Source organism: Pseudophryne corroboree, chromosome 6 (genome assembly GCF_028390025.1).
Source record: "Pseudophryne corroboree isolate aPseCor3 chromosome 6, aPseCor3.hap2, whole genome shotgun sequence".
Lineage (NCBI taxonomy): Eukaryota > Metazoa > Chordata > Amphibia > Anura > Myobatrachidae > Pseudophryne > Pseudophryne corroboree.
The window spans coordinates 252,322,582-252,350,459 of record NC_086449.1 but is presented as its reverse complement, the minus strand read 5'-3'; the positions used below and the strand labels follow the sequence as shown (position 1 = coordinate 252,350,459).

General features: G+C 46.9%; 1 protein-coding gene and 1 pseudogene across 2 annotated transcripts; one reads left to right on the top strand and one right to left on the bottom strand.

Moving 5' to 3' along the window:
* Positions 1-930: 930 nt before the first annotated feature.
* On the top strand, positions 931-27,878 carry SLC39A1 (solute carrier family 39 member 1). 2 transcript variants are annotated; one of them, XM_063925878.1, is made up of 3 exons: positions 931-951; positions 3,452-3,582; positions 26,795-27,878. In XM_063925878.1, the coding sequence occupies exons 1-3, from the start codon at positions 948-950 to the stop codon at positions 27,473-27,475; spliced, it is 816 nt and encodes a 271-aa protein (XP_063781948.1). In that variant the 5' UTR covers positions 931-947; the 3' UTR covers positions 27,476-27,878. The 2 variants fall into 2 exon arrangements, with proteins under 2 accessions (XP_063781948.1, XP_063781947.1); XM_063925877.1 differs by lacking the exon at positions 931-951 and adding an exon at positions 1,009-1,608.
* LOC134937575 (5S ribosomal RNA) lies at positions 23,809-23,928 on the bottom strand (annotated as a pseudogene).

Genomic DNA, 27,878 nt, shown 5'->3' with positions numbered 1-27,878 from the left:
GTGGAGAAGTGAGCCAGTGGAGAAGTTGTCCATGGAAACCAATCAGCATTGACGTAACATTTATAATCTGCATACTATAAACATGTACAGAGCAGTTGACTGGTTGCCATGGGCAACTTCTCAACTGGCTCACTTCTCCACTTGGGTTGGGTTCGTGTGACCGGTGGTCACCATACCGACGACAGGATCCTGGCGTTTAGATGGCCGTTGGGGGGCTTGCTGTGCTCACCATGGACACCCACGAATGGGAACAGTGCCTGTTCGACCATTAGGCTGTTCACCATTCGGGATCCTAGCGTCGGTATAGTCCGCCGGTCACGTAACCGCATCCCCACCACTTTTATCACTGCTTAGTACATGTCCCTCTAAGTGTGTACCCAGCCTAAACCATATATTTGCAAATACTTAGGATACTAAAGTGCTTCCTTAATAAGTTAACTGTTGTCAGTATCAGTACAACACAACGCTGTTTACACGCATAACTCATTAATTTCTGCATAATTCCCTTACTAAGAGGTCTATTCATAAAGAAGTGACAAGTGTGGAGATTGAGCCAGTGGAGAAGTTGCCCATGCCAACCAATCAGCACTGAAGTAACATTTTTAATTTGCATAATATACAATTGTATTGTACGGAGCAGCTTATTGGTTACCATGGGCAACTGCACTGTTTTCACTACTTCATGAATAAACCCCCAAAATACCACACATTACCCTCTGCAGGAGGGACAGAATGCTCTGCTCCTGGACTTCCCTATTAATGTATGATTGCCAGCTACTGTGCTAAAACACCTTTCTTATCCATTAACCTGTCCAACACAGGTGATGACAATCATATATTAAGAGAAAAGTCCAGAGCAGAGCATTCTGTCCCTCCTGGAGATGGTCATGTTGGGAGATATGACGCGGCTATGCAGAAGAGCCCGAGGCGTGTGAGCAGTTACTGCAATGCGTGTGTATCATATAATACTTTCCTCTTCCTCCAGACCAGCAGAGTTACGCTGTGCAATTTCCCTTTCCACTCAGTCACATGACCTGGATCAAGTCACCTGATCCTTTAGGAAACTTCTCTGGAACCCGTGGTGGTCACCATAACGAGCAGTAATTAATGCTTCCAAGTTCCAACGACAAAGATCCGCCCCTCCGGCTAATCTCCGACTGATAGCTCCTCCCTCCGAGCCCAATAGCCGCCCGTGTGCGCTGTACTCCCAATCTGAGGGGCGTGGCCAGGCTGATTGCCGGGCAGTCACTGATTACTGACCAGTCACATGGGAACTCCCTGTGAAATAATCCCTTTACCGATCAGTGTATTGTGTGCGATAGGGTGGCGTCAGCCCTTGTAGTTTGTCCGAAAGCATGTGTCTGATCCAGCCGGGGAGCCGCTGCATGCCCAACTAACCTCTGACACCCGCGCTGGCTGCCCTTGTGGTGGTAAAACAGGCAGACCTTCCTCACCCCCACCCCCACCCCCAGTATACCTTTCCATTGCACAGCATGGAGTACTTGCTCCAGGTAAAGTTGGGCTGTCTGTTTGGGCTGCTGCTTCTTACCCTCTTTTTTGGTTTGGTGCCATCCAGAATAAAATGTTTCCAAGCCACAGCTGGAAGAGGTAAGTTATTCTCTTGTTCTCCCCGGACTAATGTTTTGCTTTCTACATTAGCGATTTCAGTTTATTAAAGGTAATATTGTATTGCTGGTAACTTCCCTCTGCATTCGCTTCATGTGACTATCAGTACTGTCCTACAAAGCGGTCTGAGTCATCTTCTACGGTCCGTGTAACATGTAACGATAGATACTTTTATTTTAAATTTTTTTTCCAGAATATGGGGTACGCTATCCTAAGTACACCAATCATATTTCCAGTACATTAGTATGCGTTTGCCATATACATTGCGTATATAGTACTGTAAAGTCTATTTATAATAGCCAGAACTATATTTTTTTTACTAGGTTTTAGGTCAAATTTTAGTTTTCCAATGAAATAAAGAGTTCCAGGGGCAGAAAGAAAATCTGAAAGTTCTGGCAGATGACACTAGTAGCAACTACAAGGAGCCATCATAGGGGAATGGTTATTTTAGGTGTGAAATACTCATTTATTCTCTAACATTTAGCTGTTTTATTGGATTTAACAATCAAATGTCCATAGCGCTCTAGGGGTAAAGTTATCAGAAGTCTGTTTTGAATCTCTTTTAAAATTGACATAAATTGGGCGATTTTATTGTTTTGTTACTTTTAGTAAATACCTGATTTTACACACAGAATTTAATTTTATTGTCCATTTTAAAGATTGATGGTAATGAGTCAGAATTTAGATTTTTTTTTTTTTAAACTGTCTGTTTTTATTTAAATAGACATTAGAAAGTACTCCAATTTACTTAAAACTGAATTTAATTTCGTACTGCTCTCCTATTGGTCAAAACATGTCACGTGCACAGTTATACCCATCAAACATCTTCATTCAGGTGGTGATTTGCAAACCGAAACTGCAGGAAAATTAGATTGTGTTTTGTGACCTGTTGGATATATAGGAGCTGAATAAATATTGACGACTTTTAATCAGTCCAGAAGTGTCAGTGTCTGTTTTTTTGTCCAGTGCATTGTGCAGCATAGTGGTCAGCATTACTGCCTCACGGCACTGTGGTCATTAGTTCAGGTCCCTACCCAGGTTGTGTGGGTTTGTAGATTCTTATGTTTGGGTGGGTTTCTTCCCAAACCTACCAAAAACATGCTGGTAAGTTAAATGGCCACTCACAAAATAGCCCTAGTAGTGTATGTTTCCATATAGTCGAGAATACAAAGTGTAAGCTCAGGAGTGGATCTAGGCACGGGTGGGCGTCTGGATCGCTGTGGCCGCAGTCACCCCACAGGTGCCCTCCGCCCACCCGCACCCTGCACTCCGGCTGCAGCAAGCACCGTGGGCATCCGCTGCAACGGACTGCATTTTTAGACAGACAATAGAGGTCATAATTGACCTCTAGTGTCTGTGCGGCGCTGCTGTGGGAGAGACGTCATGACGTCTCTCCCATAGAGAGGAGGAGGAGGCGGCGGCCAGAGACGGAGCAGCAGCGGTCGGGAAGCAGGAGCGGGGCTAGTGAGTGTATTTTGTTTTTAGTGTTTGTAAGTGGTGCTACAAGGGAGCACATCTAAGTATGCATAACTACAGGGGCACATGTAATGGGGGGCAAATCTACAGGGGCCACACCTCCTATATATATTTGTTTTATGTGCGCCTGTCGCGCACACTAACCCTGTTATACCTATTGGGGGGGGGGGGTGGCGCCGCCGTCAAAGGAAGCTTTTGCCCTGGGATCCACAAGGTCTAGAACCGGCCCTGTGTAAGCTCCACTGGGGCAGGGACTTGTTTGAGTCACAAAATATTCTTTGTAAAGCGCTGTGGAATATGTGTGTACTATATGAATAACTCTTCAGTAACCACTATTGTTCCTTTTCAGAGACTCACCAAATGTGGTTGAGTTTTACCAGCTGCATAGCGGGGGGAGTGTTCCTATCTGCCTGTCTGTTGGATATTCTTCCTGACTTCTTGAGTGACATGAACGAAACAATGCAGAAACTACAAATAACAGTATGTGATCTTGCGGAAATTGTGACTTGTGTGTATTGATGAGGAGAAATACTATGCAGTTGGGTTTACGGTTTTGTTTTAATCTGATGTTGGTTTTATTTAAATTTTGCAATAAAATCCATCAATACAACATGCAGCATTATTGTTTATGTCCCTATTTAGATTTCTAATCCCTTTGGTGCCATTTGCAAAGTTGTGTATAAATGGAACACTCTGCAGAAGGGAGTGGATCATTGGGTCGACCAGAATTAGGGCAACAGGGTGAATAGGTTGACATGTAAAAGGTAGACCCTTGATATCCAATTGTAGTCTACGTGGATGGTAAAAAGTTGGGACAAGACTCCCAAAAAAACTTGTCCACCATATGGGGTTAACCTACTGACTGTCGACCTATCATCCCGAACCCTCTGTAGACATGGCACTCGCAATTACTGAGACCGATTTCTACATGAGTTGGGGTTTAAGCTTTGTTTCTGGCATGGGAGGGGGGATTTTTATTGAAGTAAGAAAACCCTTTCTGCAGCGGGGTACACTGTTCCAGAGGAAAACATCGGGGTGTAGAGTGGATCTTGATCCAGAGGCACCAACAGGCTAAAGCTTTAGGCTGTCCCGGGATGCATTGGAGCCTCCTCAAGGGCCGCAGCGCTGTTACATGTCAGGGTGACATTCAGAGCTGCGTCTCCATCACCTCCCAAGCGGCGTCGCATACTCCCTTTGCTCAGTTCCTGGGTACTTGCGACGGAGACGCTACGGCTTTAGGCACACGGTCGCAGATGCACTCCTGGTTCACGTGGCTGTTATGAAGGGAGGAGGTAAGAGGGTCACCCCGGCGGGACCAGCCACTAAATCGCGTTACTGATCATGAAGCTGGCATGGACACGGTCACCGAGCAGGGACCCCACTATATCCACCAAGGCATAGGAGTACAGGTCGGGTGTACTAACGCCCCTATTGATAAGGCTCCATAGTACCGGCGGTGAGGTCCAGCATAGGGGAGTCGGCACTTGACCTGTAGCCTCTCCCCGACCCAGGGCGACATCTACTGCAGATTTTCCTGCCCTTGAGCTTCCTCACACTCTCCCGCCTGGGCGCAATCTTAGGTGTATAGCTGCCGCTGGCCTCTTGTAGAGCCGCCTGTATACAGCGCTGTGACTTTACAAACACTTGAGTACTCTACATATCTCTATACAGACAACGTTAGTTAAGAAAGTGTACCAAATACAGAATATATTGTACAAGTATTTTGAGATATATATTTGTTCAGTGCAGATTTATTGTCATACTAATAATTATCTGCATTGCTATTGTGACACTGTGCCTGTATCTGCTGTGAGTTTTCACTTTCAGTGTTTCCCAGAGATTTATAACTATATTCTGTTCCCTAAGGGGGATAATTCTGAGTTGATCGCAGCAGCAAATTTGTTAGCAGTTGGGCAAAACCATGTGCACTGCAGGGGAAGGGGGGCAGATATAACATGTGCAGAGAGAGTTAAGGTGGCCATCCACTACTCAGACTTGTCTGAACTGCAGATCTCATCAGATTTCTCTTGAGCTCTCCCGGGAGCTTCCCGGGAATCGGATCTGACCCTGGGCTTAATTTTCACTACATTCACTTCAGATGTATCTGATGCGATCTATCATGTGTCAGATCGCATCAGATATATCTGATGCACACATGCTACATGCGATTGATCTGATGCTGCTGCTGCCGCTGTTCCCCCTCTTGGTGGGTGGGAGTGGCCAGGGAGATGCCAGTCAAGTGACGCTTCAGATGAATCTGATCAGATACATCTGAAGAAAAAAAAACAATCCGATGTGCACCTGATTTCTTCAGATTCCGATAAATAGTTGGGGCAGCCTCAGAGATTTGTAGTTCAGACAAATCTGACACGGGAGTGCGCATCGGATCGGAAGAGCCATCCGATGTGACATTTTTCTTCAGATTTGACGGTCAGATGCGTCGAAATCTGAAGAAAACTGTCCAAATCGGACTAGTGGATGGGGGCCTTTAGAGTTGGGTGGGTTGTGTTCAAACTGAAATCTAAATTGCATTGTAAAAATAAAGCAGCCAGTATTTACTCTGCACAGAAACAAAATAACCCACCCAAATCGAACTCTCTGCAAATGTTATATCTGCCACACCTGCAGTGCACATGGTTTTGCCCAACTGCTAACAAATTTGCTGCTGCGATCAACTCTGAATTACCCCCTAACTGCGTCAGGGTCATTTATATAGTGCGTCCCTATGGTTATTCCGCCTTGGGCGGAAAACTTGTCTAACCAGTTTCAGCAGTTGACTCATTCCTTGGTCAGACAGAAATCTACCTCAGGTCACTCCTGTGTCGCTGGGTCATCTAAGCGGGCTGCTTCCTCCTCACAATCCACAAATCTCTCAGATGTTTCATCTGAAGAGAAGGGAGAGCATACTGTCCTGTCAGACACTGAATCGGGTGTTACTGACTAGGATTCTACAATGCAAATTGACGTCCCTTCTCTAGTGGTTGCTATTAAGCAAATCCTACAAATCTCTGATGAGTAACAGACTACTGTCACCAAGATAACTGACATGTTTAAATGGCAGAAGGTGGCTAAAAATCTGTTACCCCTTTCTGACCATTTGGTTGACATCAGCCAGGAGCCATGGTCTAATCCAGGGAAGAAATTCCTTCTCTAACCAGGCCTTAGCTCGCTAGCTAGTAACAAGTGGGAAAAATCACAGCCGGTGGATTCTCATGTCACCCGCCTAGTGGTGTCATCAACTCTGCCTGTCACCACTGTCACTTCACTGAATGAACCGACGGATAAGTGTGTGGAGGATTGCCTGAAATATATTTACTCCCTGACAGGTGCTGTACATAGACCCACTATTGCTGCCTTCTGGGCTGCTAAATGCATTGAAGCATGGGTTCAGGCATTAGAGGAAGAGCTGCCCGAGGATATATCTGACAATACCTGTCTTGCATCACCACCGCCTCTTATTATATTCAAGAGGCGTCCTCTGAGGCGGGTGTGTTGGCGGCCAAGGCGTCAACTATGTATGTCCTGGCTCGCCGTATTCTGTGGTTGAGGTCATGGAAGGTGGACCTGGACTCCGAAAATACCTTGGAGGTACTCCCTTTTAAGGGAGACATATTGTTTGGGGAAGACCTAAATAAAATTGTCTGAATGGCGGCTGCCCAGACTGCCTTTCTCTCAAATACTAATCCTTCTGCACAGAAGGCAAAGAGTACCACTTTTCGTTGCTTTCGACCTCAAGGGAATGCAAAAGGTCAGGCATACCAGAGAAGATCTCGTGTTTGCAAAACCACTAAGCCCAAGATGAAGCAGTCCTGGGTGGCCCGTCAGCCTGCTTATAAATAAGCCTGCCTCATGATGGGGCGGGCCTCTCCCTGCGGGACAACAGGGTGGGAGGCAGACTGCTGCAGTTCACCCAGGTCTGATTGAAGGCAACTTCAGACGCATGGGTGCGAGAAGTTGTCTCACAGGTACGCAGTCTCTTTCATGCGAGTTCTCTCCTGGATACAGGAGTGTTAGTACCTCTGTCCCAAAGGGGCAGTGGTTACTACTCGACTCCTGTTTCTAGGCCCGAAACCCAATGGGTCTTTCCGGCCTATACTCAACCTCAAATCTCTTAACAAGTTTATGAGTGTCCAAGTTCCGTATGGAGATGCTGCGCACAATAGTACTGGCGATGGAACCCGGAGACTATATGGTATCCCTGGATATTCAGGTTTTGTACCTGCATATACCTATTGCCAAGTCACATCAGCAGTATCTGCGGTTTGTTATTGGCAACCTACACTATCAGTTCCAGGCTCTGCCATTTGGACTGGCTACGGCTCCCCGGATCTTCACCAAGGTTGTGGTCGTAATGACTGCACATTAGGGAGGCCAATCCCGGGATAGGGACCGGCGGGATTCCGGGATTTAGGGCCAAAAATTGCAGAGATTTAATCCCAGGATTGGAAGCTCCAATCCCGGGGATTGAGGGATCAGCATTGAGCGCCCTCAGGACGCTCAGACGCTGCCTGGCTTCCGGCTCCACAGCACAGCGTGAGAGGTCATGCTGCGCCGTCACATGCTGCCAGTCAGGAGAGAGCAGAGGATGTTCCTCACCCACCCTCCGGTGTATGGGGAGTTGTGTGGGTGGGGTGAGGGGGGTGGCCACACAGGGAAACGCCAATCCCAGGAATCCAGAGATTGAAAAAAATGGCCCGGGATTGCCCTCCCCACGGCACATCTCCTTCACCAGGGAGTCAGGATCCTGCCATATCTGGACGACTTGCTGATCCTGGCAAACTTCCACGATGTCCTCCTCAGTCATCTACAACTGACAGTAAGCTTCCTCCAAGCCCACGGGTGGCTCATCAATTTTAAGAAATCCTCACTGGTCCCAGCTCTGAGCATGGTGCACCTGGGGGCACTCCTGGGCGCACACACAGTCAACATCTGTTCCTGTCTCTGGAGAAAGTCCTAAAGCTTCAGGACAGGATAAGATGCCTTTGTCGCCCCAGTGTTTTGATACTCGGCGATGCAAGTACTTGGCCTGATTATGTCTGCATTCGACATGGCAGAGTACGCTTAATTTCATTCCCGGCCTCTGCAGAGGTTAATTCTTTCCAAGTGGACAGCCCTACTTCATCGGATCAAATATCATATGATTACTTTGACTTCGGAGGTTTGTCAATCACTGACCTGGTGGCTACAGCACCAGCAATTGAGCAAGGGCCATCCCTTCTGGATGCCAGACTGCGGGGATGTGTTGCGGTGTTGTAGCAACACTCTTTCCATGGTCGTTGGACCTAGGAGGAGTCTTTCCTCCCGATAAACATTTTGGAGCTGCGGGTGGGGTTCAATGCGCTGTCTCTCGCCCTATGGTACAGAACAGGCCTGTTCATGTACGGTCAGACAACGCCACCACAGTGGCATACATCAATCATCAGGGCGGCACTCGAAGTCGCATGGCAATGTTGGAAGTGCCAAAAATCCTGCGATGGACGGAACGCCACGTGCTAGCAATATCGTCCGTGTTCATTTTGGGTGTCCTAAACTGGGAAGCGGACTTCCTCAGTCATCAGGACGTACACTCCGGATAGTGGAGTCGTCATCCGGAAGTCTTTCAACTCCTAGTGGACACGTGGGGCCTACCAGATGTAGTACTAAAAAAAAGCACCCGAATCACTGTGCGCAAATGCAGCTGGTGATACTAAATCTCTTTAATGAGGTTTCTTCTAACCCTCCACCATTGAATAGTACAAACGAACAGAGAAGAGGTTACACCAGCGCATACAAAAATAACTTTTAAAATACTTATTCCACAATTGGAAATAGAGCAATGTTGTATCCTCATCACCTTTTTTCTCGATCAGATTGCATATGAATCAAGAGAGAAAAAGATATACATAGTGTAATCCCATTTTCTCTATCGTCCTAGTGGATGCTGGGGTTCCTGAAAGGACCATGGGGGGGATAGCGGCTCCGCAGGAGACAGGGCACAAAAAGTAAAGCTTTTCCGATCAGGTGGTGTGCACTGGCTCCTCCCCCTATGACCCTCCTCCAGACTCCAGTTAGATTTTTGTGCCCGGCCGAGAAGGGTGCAATCTAGGTGGCTCTCCTAAAGAGCTGCTTAGAAAAAGTTTAGCTAGGTTTTTTATTTTACAGTGATTCCTGCTGGCAACAGGATCACTGCAGCGAGGGACTGAGGGGAGAAGGAGTCAACTCACCTGCGTGCAGGATGGATTGGCTACTGGACATCAAGCTCCAGAGGGACGATCACAGGTACAGCCTGGATGGTCACCGGAGCCGCGCCGCCGGCCCCCTTGCAGATGCTGAAGTCAGAAGAGGTCCAGAATCGGCGGCTGAAGACTCCTGCAGTCTTCTAAAGGTAGCGCACAGCACTGCAGCTGTGCGCCATTTTCCTCTCAGCACACTTCACACGGCAGTCACTGAGGGTGCAGGGCGCTGGGAGGGGGGCGCCCTGGGAGGCAAATGAGTACCTATAAAGGCTAAAAATACCTCACATATAGCCCTAGAGGCTATATGGAGATATTTAACCCCTGCCTAATTTTTCTAAATAGCGGGAGACGAGCCCGCCGGAAAAGGGGCGGGGCCTATCTCCTCAGCACACGGCGCCATTTCCTCTCACAGCTCCGCTGGTCAGGACGGCTCCCAAGTCTCTCCCCTGCACTGCACTACAGAAACAGGGTAAAACAGAGAGGGGGGGGCACATTTATGGCGATATTTTGATATAACAAAGCAGCTATAAGGGAGCACTTATTATAAGGCTATCCCTGATATATATATATATAGCGCTTTTGGTGTGTGCTGGCAAACTCTCCCTCTGTCTCCCCAAAGGGCTAGTGGGTCCTGTCTTCATTAGGAGCATTCCCTGTGTGTCTGCTGTGTGTCGGTACGTGTGTGTCGACATGTATGAGGACGATATTGGTGTGGAGGCGGAGCAATTGCCAAATATGAGGATGTCACCCCCTAGGGAGTCGACACCGGAATGGAGGCCTTTATTTATGGAACTACGGGATAGTGTCAACACGCTAAAGCAGTCGTTTGACGACATGAGACGGCCGGACAATCAATTAGTGCCTGTCCAGGCGACTCAAACACCGTCAGGGGCTGTGAAACGCCCTTTGCCTCAGTCGGTCGACACAGACCCAGACACAGGCGATGACTCCAGTGGTGACGGTGACGAATCAACCGTATTTTCCAGTAGGGCCACACGTTATATGATTTTGGCAATGAAGGAGGCGTTACATTTAGCTGATACTACAGGTACCACTAAACAGGGTATTATGTGGGGTATGAAAAAACTACCTATAGTTTTTCCTGAATCAGAAGAACTAAATGACGTGTGTAATGAAGCGTGGGTTGCCCCTGATAAAAAGCTGATAATTTCAAAGAAATTATTGGCATTATACCCTTTCCCGCCAGAGGTTAGGGAGCGCTGGGAAACACCTCCTAGGGTGGACAAGGCGCTAACACGCTTATCTAAACAAGTGGCGTTACCCTCTCCTGAGACGGCCGCACTTAAAGATCCATCAGATAGGAGGATGGAAAATATCCAAAAAAGTATATACACACATGCAGGTGTTATACTACGACCAGCTGTAGCAACTGCCTGGATGGGCAGTGCGGGGGTAGTTTGGTCAGAGTCCCTGATTGAAAATATTGATACCCTGGACAGGGACAATATTTTACTGTCGTTAGAACAAATAAAGGATGCATTTCTTTATATGCGTGATGCACAGAGGGATATATGCACACTGGCATCACGGGTAAGTGCTATGTCCATTTCGGCCAGAAGAGCTTTATGGACGCGACAGTGGACAGGCGATGCGGATTCAAAACGGCATATGGAAGTTTTGCCGTATAAGGGGGAGGAGTTATTTGGAGTCGGTCTATCAGATTTGGTGGCCACGGCTACAGCCGGGAAATCCACCTTTCTACCTCAAGTCACTCCCCAACAGAAAAAGGCACCGACTTTTCAACCGCAGCCCTTTCGTTCCTTTAAAAATAAGAGAGCAAAGGGCTATTCATATCTGCCACGAGGCAAAGGTCGAGGGAAGAGACAGCAACACGCAGCTCCTTCCCAGGATCAGAAGCCCTCCCCGGCTTCTACAAAAGCCTCAGCATGACGCTGGGGCTTCTCTAGCGGACTCGGGGACGGGGGGGGGTCGTCTCAAAAATTACAGCGCGCAGTGGGCTCACTCGCAAGTAGATCCCTGGATCCTGCAGATAATATCTCAGGGATACAGGTTGGAATTAGAGACAGATCCACCTCGCCGTTTCCTGAAGTCTGCTTTACCAACGTCCCCCTCCGAAAGGGAGACGGTGTTGGAAGCCATTCACAAGCTGTACTCTCAGCAGGTGATAGTCAAGGTACCTCTTCTGCAACAAGGGAAGGGGTATTATTCCACTCTCTTTGTGGTACCGAAGCCGGATGGCTCGGTAAGGCCTATTCTAAATCTGAAGTCCTTGAACCTGTACATAAAGAAGTTCAAGTTCAAAATGGAGTCACTCAGAGCAGTGATAGCGAACCTGGAAGAGGGGGACTTTATGGTATCCTTGGACATCAAGGATGCGTATCTCCACGTTCCAATTTACCCCTCACACCAGGGGTACCTCAGGTTCGTTGTACAAAACTGTCACTATCAGTTTCAGACGCTGCCGTTCGGATTGTCCACGGCACCTCGGATCTTTACAAAGGTAATGGCCGAGATGATGATTCTTCTTCGAAGAAAAGGCGTATTAATTATCCCATACTTGGACGATCTCCTAATAAGGGCGAGGTCCAGAGAACAGCTAGAGATGGGATTAGCACTGTCTCAAGAAGTGCTAAAACAGCACGGGTGGATTCTGAATATTCCAAAATCCCAGTTAATGCCGACAACTCGTCTGCTGTTCCTAGGGATGATTCTGGACACGGTTCAGAAAAAGGTTTTTCTCCCGGAGGAAAAAGCCAAGGAGTTATCCGAGCTTGTCAGGAACCTCCTAAAACCAGGAAAGGTGTCTGTACATCAATGCACAAGAGTCCTGGGAAAAATGGTGGCTTCTTACGAAGCGATTCCATTCGGCAGATTCCACGCAAGAATTTTCCAAAGGGATCTGTTGGACAAATGGTCAGGGTCGCATCTTCAGATGCACCTGCGGATAACCCTGTCTCCAAGGACAAGGGTGTCTCTTCTGTGGTGGTTGCAGAGTGCTCATCTATTGGAGGGCCGCAGATTCGGCATACAGGATTGGATCCTGGTGACCACGGACGCCAGCCTGAGAGGCTGGGGAGCAGTCACACAAGGAAGAAACTTCCAGGGAGTATGGACGAGCCTGGAAACGTCTCTTCACATAAACATTCTGGAACTAAGAGCAATATACAATGCTCTAAGCCAGGCAGAACCTCTGCTTCAGGGAAAACCGGTGTTGATCCAGTCGGACAACATCACGGCAGTCGCCCATGTGAACAGACAGGGCGGCACAAGAAGCAGGAGTGCAATGGCAGAAGCTGCAAGGATTCTTCGCTGGGCAGAGAATCATGTGATAGCACTGTCAGCAGTGTTCATCCCGGGAGTGGACAACTGGGAAGCAGACTTCCTCAGCAGACACGATCTTCACCCGGGAGAGTGGGGACTTCATCCAGAAGTCTTCCACATGTTGGTAACCCGTTGGGAAAGACCAATGGTGGACATGATGGCGTCTCGCCTCAACAAAAAACTGGACAGGTATTGCGCCAGGTCAAGAGATCCGCAGGCAATAGCTGTGGACGCACTGGTAACGCCTTGGGTGTACCAGTCGGTGTATGTGTTTCCTCCTCTGCCTCTCATACCAAAAGTATTGAGAATTATACGGCAAAGAGGCGTAAGAACGATACTAGTGGTTCCGGATTGGCCAAGAAGGACTTGGTACCCGGAACTTCAAGAGATGATCACGGAAGATCCGTGGCCTCTACCTCTAAGGAGGGACTTGCTTCAGCAGGGTCCCTGTCTGTTTCAAGACTTACCGCGGCTGCGTTTGACGGCATGGCGGTTGAACGCCGGATCCTAAAGGAAAAAGGCATGCCGGAAGAAGTCATTCCTACTTTGATTAAAGCAAGGAAGGAAGTAACCGTGCAACATTATCACCGAATTTGGCGAAAATATGTTGCGTGGTGCGAAGATCGGAGTGCTCCGACGGAGGAATTTCAACTGGGTCGATTCCTACATTTCCTGCAATCAGGATTGTCAATGGGTCTCAAATTGGGATCTATTAAGGTTCAAATTTCGGCCCTGTCGATTTTCTTTCAAAAAGAATTGGCTTCAGTTCCTGAAGTCCAGACCTTTGTTAAGGGAGTGCTGCATATACAGCCTCCTGTGGTGCCTCCAGTGGCACCGTGGGATCTCAATGTGGTTTTGGACTTCCTAAAATCTCATTGGTTTGAACCACTAAAAAAGGTGGATTTAAAATATCTCACATGGAAAGTGACCATGCTTCTAGCCCTGGCTTCTGCCAGGAGAGTGTCAGAATTGGCAGCTTTATCTTACAAAAGCCCATATCTGATTTTCCATTCGGACAGGGCAGAACTGCGGACTCGTCCGCATTTTCTCCCTAAGGTGGTGTCAGCATTTCATCTGAACCAGCCTATTGTAGTGCCTGCGGCTACAAGTGACTTGGAGGACTCCAAGTTACTGGACGTTGTCAGAGCATTAAAAATATATATTGCAAGGACAGCTGGAGTCAGAAAATCTGACTCGTTGTTTATATTGTATGCACCCAACAAGATGGGTGCTCCTGCGTCTAAGCAGACGATTGCTCGTTGGATCTGTAGCACAATCCAACTTGCACATTCTGTGGCAGGCCTGCCACAGCCTAAATCTGTAAAGGCCCACTCCACAAGGAAGGTGGGCTCATCTTGGGCGGCTGCCCGAGGGGTCTCGGCATTACAACTTTGCCGAGCAGCTACGTGGTCAGGGGAGAACACGTTTGTAAAATTTTACAAATTTGATACTCTGGCTAAGGAGGACCTGGAGTTCTCTCATTCGGTGCTGCAGAGTCATCCGCACTCTCCCGCCCGTTTGGGAGCTTTGGTATAATCCCCATGGTCCTTTCAGGAACCCCAGCATCCACTAGGACGATAGAGAAAATAAGATTTTACTTACCGATAAATCTATTTCTCGGAGTCCGTAGTGGATGCTGGGCGCCCATCCCAAGTGCGGATTATCTGCATAAATTGTACATAGTTATTGTTAACTAATTCGGGTTATTGTTGAAGGAAGCCATCTTTCAGAGGCTCCGCTGTTATCATACTGTTAACTGGGTTTAGATCACAAGTTGTACGGTGTGATTGGTGTGGCTGGTATGAGTCTTACCCGGGATTCAAAATCCTCCCTTATTGTGTACGCTCGTCCGGGCACAGTACCTAACTGGAGTCTGGAGGAGGGTCATAGGGGGAGGAGCCAGTGCACACCACCTGATCGGAAAAGCTTTACTTTTTGTGCCCTGTCTCCTGCGGAGCCGCTATCCCCCCCATGGTCCTTTCAGGAACCCCAGCATCCACTACGGACTCCGAGAAATAGATTTATCGGTAAGTAAAATCTTATTTTAATAATCCACATACAATGTTAAAAAATGGATACATAAAAAAGTTCAGCTGATACAATGTTAAAAAATGCAATGTGTTGCTTCAAAGGTGCCTGTATTAGAGGCTAAATGAAAAATCCACCATTACCAATGTTGTCAGAACTATTTTACCAGTTCTCTAATAGGCATCTAAAGTGAATATTCCATAAGTGGCAATAGCATTCATGTAAATTTTGCACTTTTGGGGTATCCTTAACAGACTCGCAGAGTGGATAATTACCAGTTAGATGAAAAGAACTGGCAACAAGCAGTTCTTACAAGCATAAGTACAAAGTTCTGCAGCTCCAGGCTTAGCATATCTGTCCACTTCCAGCGGTCCTCCGGTTCCCCCGTCACGGCACCCATGTGTTCTGACCCTCGCCGGGGTCTTTCTCAGGGTAAGCCTCACGAAAGGTTAGTATGTCCATGCTCTTCTGATGGCGTTTATAAACCGCCTACCCTTATCCTCATTGGTTCCAGCGCTGTAGTCTATTTTCTGTCTAGAGACTACAAGTCCCATGACTCTTAGCGCGGGGACCATATTTCTGTTTCCTCTCATGTAGCGTATTCTGTCTTCTGAACCCAGCATTTCAGGTTTCAATATAGTAGATGAAATACAAGTCCCATGACTCATAGCGCATTTCCATTTCCTCCCGTACAGCGCGTTCCGTTGTCTGTCTATTTTGATCTTAAATGGAAATACAAGGAATCAGAAAACAGTATTTAGGAATTAAACAGTGTTTGAGAAATCAAGGAGTCTGGTCTCCGGTAAAGAGAAAAATGTAACCCCCTCACCAGATCACAATCAATGTATTGGGCACATACCACACTTTTACAGTAAAGCTCAGAAGTGATTAATAAGTGGAGTGGTATAAGTAAAGTATGGGAGTTTAAAGGAACCATTTAACTTCAAAATCGGTATTTAACCCGCCTGGTTTCAAGGTCCTGTCCGCTGTACGGGAGGAAATGGAAATGCGCTATGAGTCATGGGACTTGTATTTCATCTACTATATTGAAACCTGAAACGCTGGGTTCAGAAGACAGAATACGCTACATGAGAGGAAATAGAAATATGGTCCCCGCGCTAAGAGTTATGGGACTTGTAGTCTATTTTCTGTCTAGAGACTACAGCACTGGGACCAATGAGGATAAGGGTAGGAGGTTTATAAACACCGTCAGAAGAGCGTGGACATACTAACCTTTTGTGAGGCTTACCTTGAGAAAGACCCCGGCGAGGGTCGAACGCATGGGTGCCGTGACGGGGGAACCGGAGGACCGCTGGAAGTGGACATATATGCTAAGCCTGGAGCTGCAGCCTGGGAACTTTGTACTTATGCTTGTAAGAATGGCTTGTTGCCAGTTCTTTTCATCTAACTGGTAATTATCCACTCTGCGAGTCTGTTAAGGATACCCCAAAAGTGTAAAATTTACATGAATGCTGTTGCCACTTATGGAATATTCACTTTAGATGCCTATTTGAGAACTGGTAAAATAGTTCTCTGACAACATTGGTAATTGTGGATTTCTCTGACGTCCTAAGTGGATGCTGGGACTCCGTAAGGACCATGGGGAATAGCGGCTCCGCAGGAGACTGGGCACAACTAAAGAAAGCTTTAGGACTACCTGGTGTGCACTGGCTCCTCCCACTATGATCCTCCTCCAGACCTCAGTTAGAATCTTGTGCCCGGCTGAGCTGGATGCACACTAGGGGCTCTCCTGAGCTCCTAGAAAAGAAAGTATATTTTAGGTTTTTTATTTTCAGTGAGATCTGCTGGCAACAGACTCACTGCTACGAGGGACTAAGGGGAGAAGAAGCGAACCTACCTGACTGGAGATAGTTTGGGCTGCTTAGGCTACTGGACACCATTAGCTCCAGAGGGATCGAACACAGGACCCGACCTCGATCGTTCGGTCCCGGAGCCGCGCCGCCGTCCCCCTTACAGAGCCAGAAGCATGAAGATGGTCCCGGAAATCGGCGGCAGAAGACTTCGGTCTTCAACAAGGTAGCGCACAGCACTGCAGCTGTGCGCCATTGCTCCTCATGCACACCTCACACTCCGGTCACTGATGGGTGCAGGGCGCTGGGGGGGGGGCGCCCTGAGCAGCAATATGAATACCTTGGCTGGCAAAAAATCACAATATATAGTCCCAGAGGCTATATATGTGATAAATACCCCTGCCAGAATCCATGAGAAAAGTCAGCCGAAAAAGGGGCGGGGCTATCTCCCTCAGTACACTGGCGCCATTTTTTCTTCACAGTGCAGCTGGAAGACAGCTCCCCAGGCTCTCCCCTGTAGTTTTCAGGCTCAAAGGGTTAAAAAGAGAGGGGGGGCACTAAATTTAGGCGCAATATGTGTATACAAGCAGCTATTGGGGGAAAAATCACTGTTATAGTGTTAATCCCTGCATTATATAGCGCTCTGGTGTGTGCTGGCATACTCTCTCTCTGTCTCCCCAAAGGACTTTGTGGGGTCCTGTCCTCAGTCAGAGCATTCCCCTGTGTGTGTGCGGTGTGTCGGTACGGCTGTGTCGACATGTTGGATGAGGAAGGTTACGTGGAGGCAGAGCAGAGGCCGATAAATGGGATGTCGCCCCCTGTGGGGCCGACATCAGAGTGGATGGATAGGTGGAAGGTATTAACCGACAATGTCAACTCCTTACGTCATCCAGCCTTTTATGTAACAGCTGTGGGACAGCCGGCTTCTCAGCCCACGCCTGCCCAGGCGTCTCAAAGGCCATCAGGGGCTCAAAAAACGCCCGTTACCTCAGATGGCAGACACAGATGTCGACACGGAGTCTGACTCCAGTGTCGACGAGATTGAGACATATACACAATCCACTAGGAACATCCGTTGCATGATCTCGGCAATGTAAAATGTGTTACACATTTCTGACATGAACCCAAGTACCACATAAAAGGGGTTTTATGTTTGGGGAGAAAAAGCAGCCAGTGTTTTGTTCCCCCATCAGATGAGTGAATGAAGTGTGTAAAGAAGCGTTGGTTCCCCCGATAAGAAACTGGTAATTTCTAAAAAGTTACTGATGGCGTACCCTTTCTCGCCAGAGGATAGGTCACGTTGGGAGATATCCCCTAGGGTGGATAAGGCGCTCACACGTTTGTCAAAAAAGGTGGCACTGCCGTCTTATGATACGGCCACTTTGAAGGAGCCTGCTGATAAAAAGCAGGAGGCTATCCTGAAGTCTGTATATACACACTCAGGTACTATACTGAGACCTGCAATTGCCTCAGCATGAATAGTGCTGCTGCAGCGTGGTCTGATACCCTGTCAGATAGCAAAATATTATCCCTGTCTAGGGTATTATATTAACATAGAGCATATTAAAGACGTCGTCTTATATATGAGGGATGCATAGAGGGATATTTGCCGGCTGGCATCCAGAATTAAGGCAATGTCCATTCTGCCAGGAGGGTATTAGAGACCCGGCAGTGGACAGGTGATGCTGACTTTAAAAGGCACATGGAGATTCTGCCTTATAAGGGTGAGGAATTGTTTGGGGATGGTCTCTGGGACCTCGTATCCACAGCAACAGCTGGGAAGAAATTTTTTTACCTCAGGTTTCCTCACAGCCTAAGAAAGCACCGTATTTTCAGGTACAGTCCTTTCGGCTTCAAAAAAGCAAGCGGGTCAAATGCGCTTCCTTTCTGCACAGAGACAAGGGAAGAAGGAAAAAGCTGCACCAGACAGCCAGTTCCCAGGATCAAAAATCTTCCCCCGCTTCCTCTGAGTCCACCGCATGACGCTCGGGCTCCACAGGTGGAGACAAGTGCGGTGGGGGCGCGTCTCGGGAACTTCAGGGACCAGTGGGCTTGCCCACAGGTGGATCCCTAGGTTCTGCAAGTAGTATCACAGGGATACAAGCTGGAGTTCGAGGCGACTCCCCTTCGCCGTTACCTCACATCAGCCTTGCCTGCTGCCCTCGGAGAAAGGGAGGTAGTACTGGCGGCAATTCACAAGCTGTACTTCCAGCAGGTGAAATCAAGGTACCCCTCCTTCAACAAGGCCGGGGTTACTATTCCAAAATGTTTGGGGTACCGAAACCAGACGGTTCGGTGAGACCCATTCTAAAATTGAAATCTTTGAACACTTATATACGAAGGTTCAAGTTCAAGATGGAATCGCTCAGGGCAATTATTGCAAGCCTGGAGAATTTCATGGTATCACTGGACATCAAGGATGCTTACCTGCATGTCCCTATTTACCCTCCTCACCAGGAGTACCTCAAAATTGTGGTACAGGATTGTCATTACCAATTCCAGACGTTGCCGTTGGTCTGTCCCCGGCACCGAGGGTATTTACCAAGGTAATGGCCGAAATAATTATCCCGTACTTGGACGATCTCCTTATAAAGACGAGGTCCAGGGAGCAGTTGTTCGTCGGAGTAGCACTATCTCGGGAAGTGCTACAACAGCACGGCTGGATTCTGAATATTCCAAAGTCGCAGCTGGTTCCTACGACGCGTAGGTTCCTGGGTATGGTTCTGGACACAGAACAAGAAAAAAGGGTTTCTCCCGGAGGAGAAGTCCAAGGAGTTGTCGGCTCTAGACAGAGACCTCCTAATACAAATACAGGTGTCGGTGCATCAATGCACGCGAGCCCTGGGAAAGATGGTAGCTTCTTACGAAGAAATTCCATTCGGCAGGTTCCATGCAAGGATCTTCCAGTGGGATCTGTTGGACAAGTGGTCCGGGTCGCATCTTCAGATGCATCGGCGGATAACCCTATCTCCAAGGGCCAGGGTGTCGCTGTTGTGGTGGCTGCATAGTGCTCATCTTCGAGAGGGCCGCAGATTCGGCATACAGGACTGGGTCCTGGTGACCACGGATGCCAGCCTTCGAGGCTGGGGGGCAGTCACACAGGGAAGAAACTTCCAAGGACTATGGACAAGTCAGGAGACTTCCCTACACATAAATATTCTGGAACTAAGGGCCATTTACAATGCCCTAAGTCAGGCTAGACCCCTGCTTCAACACCGGCTGGTGCTGATCCAGTCAGACCACATCACGGCGGTCGCTCATGTAAACCGACAGGGCGGCACAAGAAGCAGGATGGCGATGGCAGAAGCCACAAGGATTCTCCGATGGGCGGAAAATCATGTGTTAGCACTGTCAGCAGTGTTCATTCCCGGAGTGGACAACTGGGAAGCAGACTTTCTCAGCAGACACGACCTCCACCCGGGAGAGTGGGGACTTCATCCAGAAGTCTTCCAAATGATTGTACACCGTTGGGAAAGGCCACAGGTGGACATGATGGCGTCCCGCCTCAACAAAAAGCTAAAAAGATATTGTGCCAGGTCAAGGGACCCTCAGGCGATAGCTGTGGACGCTCTGGTAACACCGTGGGTGTACCAGTCGGTGTATGTGTTCCCTTCTCTGCCTCTCATACCCAGGGTAATGAGAATAATAAGGAGAGGAGTAAGAACTATACTCATTGTTCCGGATTGGCCAAGAAGAGCTTGGTACCCAGAACTCCAAGAAATTATCTCAGAGGACCCATGGCCTCTGCCGCTCAGACAGGGCCTGCTGCAGCAGGGGGCCTGTCTGTTCCAAGACGTACCGCGGCTGCGTTTGACGGCATGGCGGTTGAACGCCGGATCCTGAAGGAAAAGGGCATTCCGGAGGAAGCTATCCCTACACTAATTAAAGCTAGGAAAGAAGTGACTGCAAACCATTATCACCGCAGATGGTGGAAATATGTTGCGTGCTGTGAGGCCAGGAAGGCCCCAACGGAGGAATTTCAGCTAGGTCGATTTCTGCACTTCCTACAGTCAGGGGTGACTATGGGCCTAAAATTGGGTTCCATTAAGGTCCAGATTTCGGCTCTATCGATTTTCTTCCAAAATAGAACTGGCTTCACTGCCCGAAGTTCAGACTTTTGTTAAGGGAGTGCTGCATAGTCAGCCCCCGTTTGTGCCTCCAGTGGCACCGTGGGATCTCAACGTGGTGTTGGATTTCCTGAAGTCGCATTGGGTTGAGCCACTTAAATCCGTGGAGCTAAAATACCTCACGTGGAAAGTGGTCATGCTGTTGGCCTTGGCGTCGGCCAGGCGGGTATCAGAATTGGCGGCTTTGTCATGCAAAAGCCCTTATCTGATTTTTTTTATATGGATAGGGCGGAATTGAGGACTCGTTCCCAATTCCTTCCTAAGGTGGTATCAGTTTTTCATGTGAACCAACCTATTGTGGTGCCTGCGGCTACTTGGGACTTGGAGGAAACCAAGTTACTGGACGTAGTCAGGGCCCTGAAAAATGTTTCCAGGACGGCTGGAGTCAGGAAAACTGACTCGCTATTTATCCTGTATGCACCCAACAAGCTGGGTGCTCCTGCTTCTAAGCAGACTATTGCTCGCTGGATCTGTAGCACGATTCAACTTGCACATTCTGCGGCTGGACTGCCGCACCCTAAATCTGTAAAAGCCCATTCCACGAGGAAAGTGGGCTCTTCTTGGGCGGCTGCCCGAGGGGTCTCGGCTTTACAAATTTGCCGAGCTGTTACTTGGTCGGGTTCAAACACTTTTGCAAGAGTCTACAAGTTTGATACCCTGGCTGAGGAGGACCTAGAGTTTGCTCATTCGGTGCTGCAGAGTCATCCGCACTCTCCCGCCCGTTTGGGAGCTTTGGTATAATTCCCATGGTCCTTACGGAGTCCCAGCATCCACTTAGGACGTCAGAGTAAATAAGATTTTACTCACCGGTAAATCTATTTCTCGTAGTCCGTAGTGGACGCTGGGCGCCCATCCCAAGTGCGGATTGTCTGCAATACTTGTATATAGTTAGTGCCTAACTAAAGGGTTATTGTTGAGCCATCTGTGGAGAGGCTCAGTTATATTTCATACTGTTAACTGGGTATAGTATCACGAGTTATACGGTGTGATTGGTGTGGCTGGTATGAGTCTTACCCGGGATTCAAAATCCTTCCTTATTGTGTCAGCTCTTCCGGGCACAGTATCCTAACTGAGGTCTGGAGGAGGGTCATAGTGGGAGGAGCCAGTGCACACCAGGTAGTCCTAAAGCTTTCTTTAGTTGTGCCCAGTCCCCTGCGGAGCCGCTATTCCCCATGGTCCTTACGGAGTCCCAGCATCCACTACGGACTACGAGAAATAGATTTACCGGTGAGTAAAATCTTATTTTTTCATTTAGCCTCGAATACAGGCACCTTTTCAAGCAACACATTGCATATTTGAACATTGTATCAGCTGAACTTTTTTTATTTCTGTTTTTTAACATTGTATGTGGATTATTAAAATGGGATTACACTATGTATATCTTTTTTTTTCTCTCGATTCATATGTGATCTGATCGAGAAAAAGGTGATAAGGATACAACATCATTGCTGTATTTCCAATTGTGGAATAAGTATTGTGAGGATACGGATTCTCTGATCACTTAGGTAAACAGTTTAGTAAAGTGGCAAATGGCCTTTATTGTAAATACACAGTACACAATAACATTAACAATTGCAAGCCAGGATGGTATCTTACTTACTAAGTCCCCACAGTAGTTTAGGATTACAGATGCCTGCGATCTCCTGCTGTTACACACTGGGCGTGGTTCTGTGTCCCCTGGTCTAGGATACCAGCTCACACAGCGTCATGCGCCACGGATTCTCGCCACTGACGGCACCGCAATGCCTAGTCAGTGTCTGCACTTCAGGAGTACCTCCACTCTCTCTGACCTTCTGTGCAGATCTTTCCCTCAGTGAACGTCCAGTAGCCTTTTGAAACCAGCGGATCCCAACAATGCTTCTAGGCTTCAGCACACTGGAAGCACTATCTCTTACCAGTAGCTTTCAGGAGCCAAACACGTCATTCCTCTCAGGCCAGGAACTCCAGTGCACTCTCTCAATAGCCCCCTGTTTGCTATTATAAAACCTTTTGTCTTTTCCACCATGAGGCGACACCCCCAGGCTCTGTATTGGGTGAGTTACATTAAGGGGCTGACTACAGAATAGATCTACTTTCACATGTCCAGGCATGTCCCCTGGCCACACTAGATGTTGACTAAATTAACCTTACTTAATTAATCTGATTATTTGGCCTGGAATCCATTGTGTGGGGAAGAAGGAGGGGGGTGTATGGGCTGACATCTGAGACTGGCTGTATCTACCCAACAGCAAACACACAGGTTATCTGAGCAGTCACATGGGGGGGAACATTATTTTACAAACTATAACACAATAACCAATACATTCTCATAGATATAAAGTGTGTGTGTGTATATATATGTGTGTATATGTATGTATGTATGTATGTATATATATATATATATATATATATATATATATATATATATATATGTATGTGTATATGTATATATATATATATATATATATATATATATATATATATATATATTAATTATAATATAAATAAATGTATGTCATGTGCATTCTGTACAAAACATCAGGCTAGAAATATTATTCCCTGATAAGCACAAACGCATATAACAGAGGGATTATGTTTCACAATAATATGTGGTGTCCATTTCTACAGTTCTATTGGGAATCCAAGAAAAGGTTTTGGTGGGAACGGCACCAGTTCCAAATTGAACAGATAATATCCTCTGAAAAACTGAATTATATAACTGAATTACTTCTGAATATAGCAACCATATATGTAAGGATTGACTATCCTATTGCATAAGTGAGCTGCCTCCAGTGGTGCTCCCTCGAGTCAAAAATTGTCAGACAAAAAGAACCAAAACTAAGAGTTGGAAAGTAGACTCTTGTGTGGGAGCACTCTAATTCAGAGGATTGGATATAATATATTAATTACTGATAAAATCACAATTTTATTGGTTTTAAATTAAAATTGAATTAACGGAGTAAGTTAAATGTGAATCAAATAGCTTTGCGAAAATATAGTAATAAATAATAAATAATTTGTGGTGTCAAATGCCACAGTGAACAAGATGCCGGAAATTAATGTCTGTGGTCAATTGAGTTTGTTATTACACAATGGCACAATATCCTCACTGTAATAAATGACCATCATTTGTTCTGCAAGTATCCTTTTAAGGATTTTCTTAGCGCAGAGAATTGAATCATAGGTCATATGCAACCGGTTACCAAGTGGTAAAAGTGTGAGACACTGTATCAGGCAGCAAATTTATTGCAGTACCAGGGTGTTCAAAGGTGGTCTCCCATCCAAGTACTAACCCGGCCCTCCACTTCTTGGCTTCCAAGATCAGAGGAGATTGGGCATCTCCAGTGGGGTATGTCCGCAGTTATTAGCTTTGCCTGTTTTGTCACTCCAAATATGTATAGTGTAACCACTATATATCCACTGTAATGCGGATTGAATATATCTGCAGCATCAATACCGAGGATAAAAATTAATTAAATGCAATAACCAAATTGGTGTACATGTGGCACATCAACCACAGACAAATTGAATGAACAATTATAGCACCAGTTTGGCCGTCTAGAATGTCCTATGTCTATATGCCAGGTATAATTACTCCACATATATATATATAAATGACCATCATTTATTCTGCAAATATCCATTTAGGATTTTTTTAAATGCAGAGAATTAAATCATAGGTCATATATGACCGGGTACCAAGTGGTATTGATGGTACTATTGGGAATCCAGGCAGCATGCTGCATAGGTGATAACACAGTTCTTTCCTGCCCCTTTGCACTTACGCACTGAATCCAGAAACAGGCTGGCAAAAAATACCCCTCACTCCTCAGCTGGGACGGAGTCTGTTACAAGTATTTTAAAAGTTATTTTTGTATGTCCTACCAGATGTAGACCTGATGGCGTCTTGACACAATCACAAAGTTTCGGTCATAGGATTAAGGACCAGGGATCCTCAAGCAGCGTTCGTGGACGCACTAGCCATTCCATGGAACTTTTGGCTGCCTTACGTGTTCTCTCCAGTGTCTTGCAGAAGTTCAAGCAAGAAAGAGGAATACTACTGCTAGCTGCTCCGGCGTGGCCCAGACTGCATTGGTTCTCATACCTGCAGGGTCTATCGACCGTGTCCTCATCTACTTCCTCAACGACCAGACCTCCTCATGCAGGAGATCCGTCCTGAAGATCGACTAGGTCTAGGTCGACCACTATAGGTCGACAGTCACTAGGTCCACATGTTTTCAAGGTCGACATGTTCTAGGTCAAAAGGTGGACATACTTTTTTTTTTGTTTTTGTTTTTTTTGTTGAACTTTTTCATACTTAACGTTCCACGCGGAATACAATTGGCAATAGTAACCTGTGCCGAGCGCAGCGTTGCACCTTGTCCGAAGCATGGCGAACGAAGCGGTGCACTAATTGGGCTTCCCTGTCACTATACAGAGAAAACAACACCAAAAAACCATGAAAAACTCATGTCGACCTTTTGACCTCACGACCTAGAACATGTCGACCTAGAAACCCTATCTACCTAGACACTGTCGATCTAAAGATCCACACCTCTCGTGCAGGGCCCTTGTCTCTATCCAGACCTGGCCAGACTGGCTTTGGTGACGTGGCTCTTGAAGCATCACTCCTGAGGGCCAAGGGATTCTCTGAAGTGGTCATCCAAACTATGTTGAAAGCCTGCAAACCGGCATCTGTCCGGATCTATTACAGGGTCTGGATTTCTTACTTCACCTGGTGTGCTGATGAGAACTATGATGTGTACATATTCAAAACATCCAGAATCCTGGCTTTCCTGCAACAAAGCCTGGACTTAGGCCTTCGTCTGGCCTTCCACAAGGTTCACATATCTGCCTTGTCAGTGTGGTTTCAGAGAAAAATTGCATCTATGACTGATGTTTATACATTTACTCAGGGTGTGTTAAGGATTCAGACTCCCTATGTCCCTCTAGTGGCTGCATGGGATTTGTCTGTTGTCCTGAATGCCCTGCAAGAGTCTCCATTTGAACCTTTTAAATGGCTCACAGCCAAGGTCCTGTTTATGTTGGCTATTGCCTCTCCTAGAAGGGTGTCGGACCTAGGCGCTTAGTCCTGTCGTCCACCATTTCTGATATTACATCATGACCGGCCAGTTCTTCAAACTCGCCCAGGTTATTTACCTAAAGTTATGTCATCTTTTCACCTTTAACCAAGAGATTGTGGTTCCGCCCTTTATCTCTTCGGATTTGTCCCCCAAAGAGCGGTCTTTGGATGTCCTAAGGGCTCTCCATATATATGTGGAGAGGACTGCCTATATCAGGTCAGATGCCCTTTTTTTACGGTTTGGTTTCCACAAACGTGGCTGGACTGCGAATAAGCTAACCTTGGCCAGATGGATTAGAATGGTGATTGCACAAGCTTATGCGCAGGCTAGACTCCAAGCTCCTGCTGCTGTTAAAATCGATTCTACTCAGTCTGTTGGACCTTCTTGGGCAGCCCGCTGTGGCGCGTCCGCAGAACAATTGTGCAAGGTGGCTATGTGGTACTCGGTGAACAATTTCATTAGGTTCTATGCCTTTGATACTTCCACCTCTCAGGATGCTTCCTTTGGACTTCGGGTTCTCATACCCGCTAGGGCGCGTCCCCTCCCTCGAGGAACTGGTTTAGGACATCCCCCGATGTTTTCCTGTGGAAACCAATGTGTCCTGCTGCAGAAAAGGAGTTATGGTAAACTTACCATTTGTTAACTCTTTCTGCAAGGTACATTGGGTTCCACAGGGTGCCCACCCTGATGCACCTAGCTTCTATAGGTTTGCATGGCATTAGCCACTGGTCCCTTCTCCTGTTGTGAGAATGTGGTTCTATGTGACTAACATCTGCCTTCTCTCTTGCCAGCTCCTACTTTGGACTGGTTAACGAAACTGAGCTCACAGTGCCTGGAGGTGGGGTTACAGCGGAGGCCCCAATGCATCCTGGGACAACCTAAAGCTTTAGCCTGTTGGTGCCTCAGGATCAAGATCCACTCTACACCCGATTGTTTTCCTGTGGAACCCAGTGTACCTCGCAGAAAGAGTTAACAATGATAAGTCTACCATAAATCTCCTTTTCCTTTTGTTACATGTTTGTTTTTTTTTGCGCAGGGTTATCTGTGTTTCATTCTTTATAAATGTCAGCTTAATGAAGATTTGAGGTGCTTGAAATGTTGTTCCTGTAAATTCCTATTGAATTTTTCTAACTCTTTATTTTTAGACCGATTTTCCTCTACCAGAATTCATCCTGGGGATTGGGGTCCTCCTGGTTCTCATTGTAGAACGCATTGTCCTAGAATGCAGTCATGGGATGACTGAAGAGACCACCCCACTATTATCTGGGTCCTCCAATTCTCCAGCCGTTCAGGGGCAGTCACACAAGCACTCGCACACTAGCCTAGATCGTGAAGTAGAAATCTCCAGGCGCCATTTCCACGTGGACTTCAATGCTCACTCGTCCTTCCGCTGCTTTATCCTCATGATGTCACTCTCCCTGCATTCGGTCTTTGAAGGGATTGCCATTGGACTACAGAATGAGCAGTCCGAGGTCCTACAGATAGCTGTTGCCATTCTCATCCATAAGAGTATCATTGCGGTGAGCCTGTCCTTGCTCTTAATGCAGAGCAATGTGCAGACACGATGGTTTGTGCTTTCAATAGTCATGTTTGCACTTATGTCCCCACTTGGAATTGGCATAGGGATCGGGGTGATGCAGAATGAATCCAGTGGGAGCAGCCTGGTACAGTGTGTACTGGAAGGTTTGGCTGCTGGGACATTTATTTACATTACTTTTCTAGAGATCTTGCCACACGAGCTGAACTCTAACAAATGGCGCCTGCCTAAAGTCATTTTCATCTTGCTCGGCTTCTCTGGAATGGCAGGACTGAGATTTTTAGGTTGATCTTGGAGCATTTCCGTTCGTGTTTTGACCATTTGTTTATACTCTGTTATTATGAAAGACTCTGAGGAAGCTAACATGTTTTTATTTCTTTTAAATAGTATCATTGCTCTAGCTCCTGTTCTGTGTACTTCTTTTCAAGCTTCCATGTAAATCGACCTGAGGAAAACATAACAGATCGTCCGCCACACGGGATCTACTGTGTAAATATTTTCATATGTTGCTAGCAGTAACACTAATTCTGAGTAATTTTTTTTGCAGATTTTTATACCTGTTCATTTACATTTTTAAGTCCATCAAAGGAAAATGAAATCCTGATCGTACATTTCATGCTTTACAGAAAACCATCTTGCACTTCCAGAGACAATAATTATAATAGTAACTAATAAAATGGAATTTTATTCTC

Bases quoted from the DNA above. Each gene is read 5' to 3' on its own strand.
- SLC39A1 (XM_063925877.1), top strand. From the start codon at position 1,494: ATGGAGTACTTGCTCCAGGTAAAGTTGGGCTGTCTGTTTGGGCTGCTG. The intron at 1,609-3,451 runs GTAAGTTATTCT...GTTCCTTTTCAG, and splicing joins CCAAGCCACAGCTGGAAGAG to AGACTCACCAAATGTGGTTG. The intron at 3,583-26,794 runs GTATGTGATCTT...CTTTATTTTTAG, and splicing joins TGCAGAAACTACAAATAACA to ACCGATTTTCCTCTACCAGA.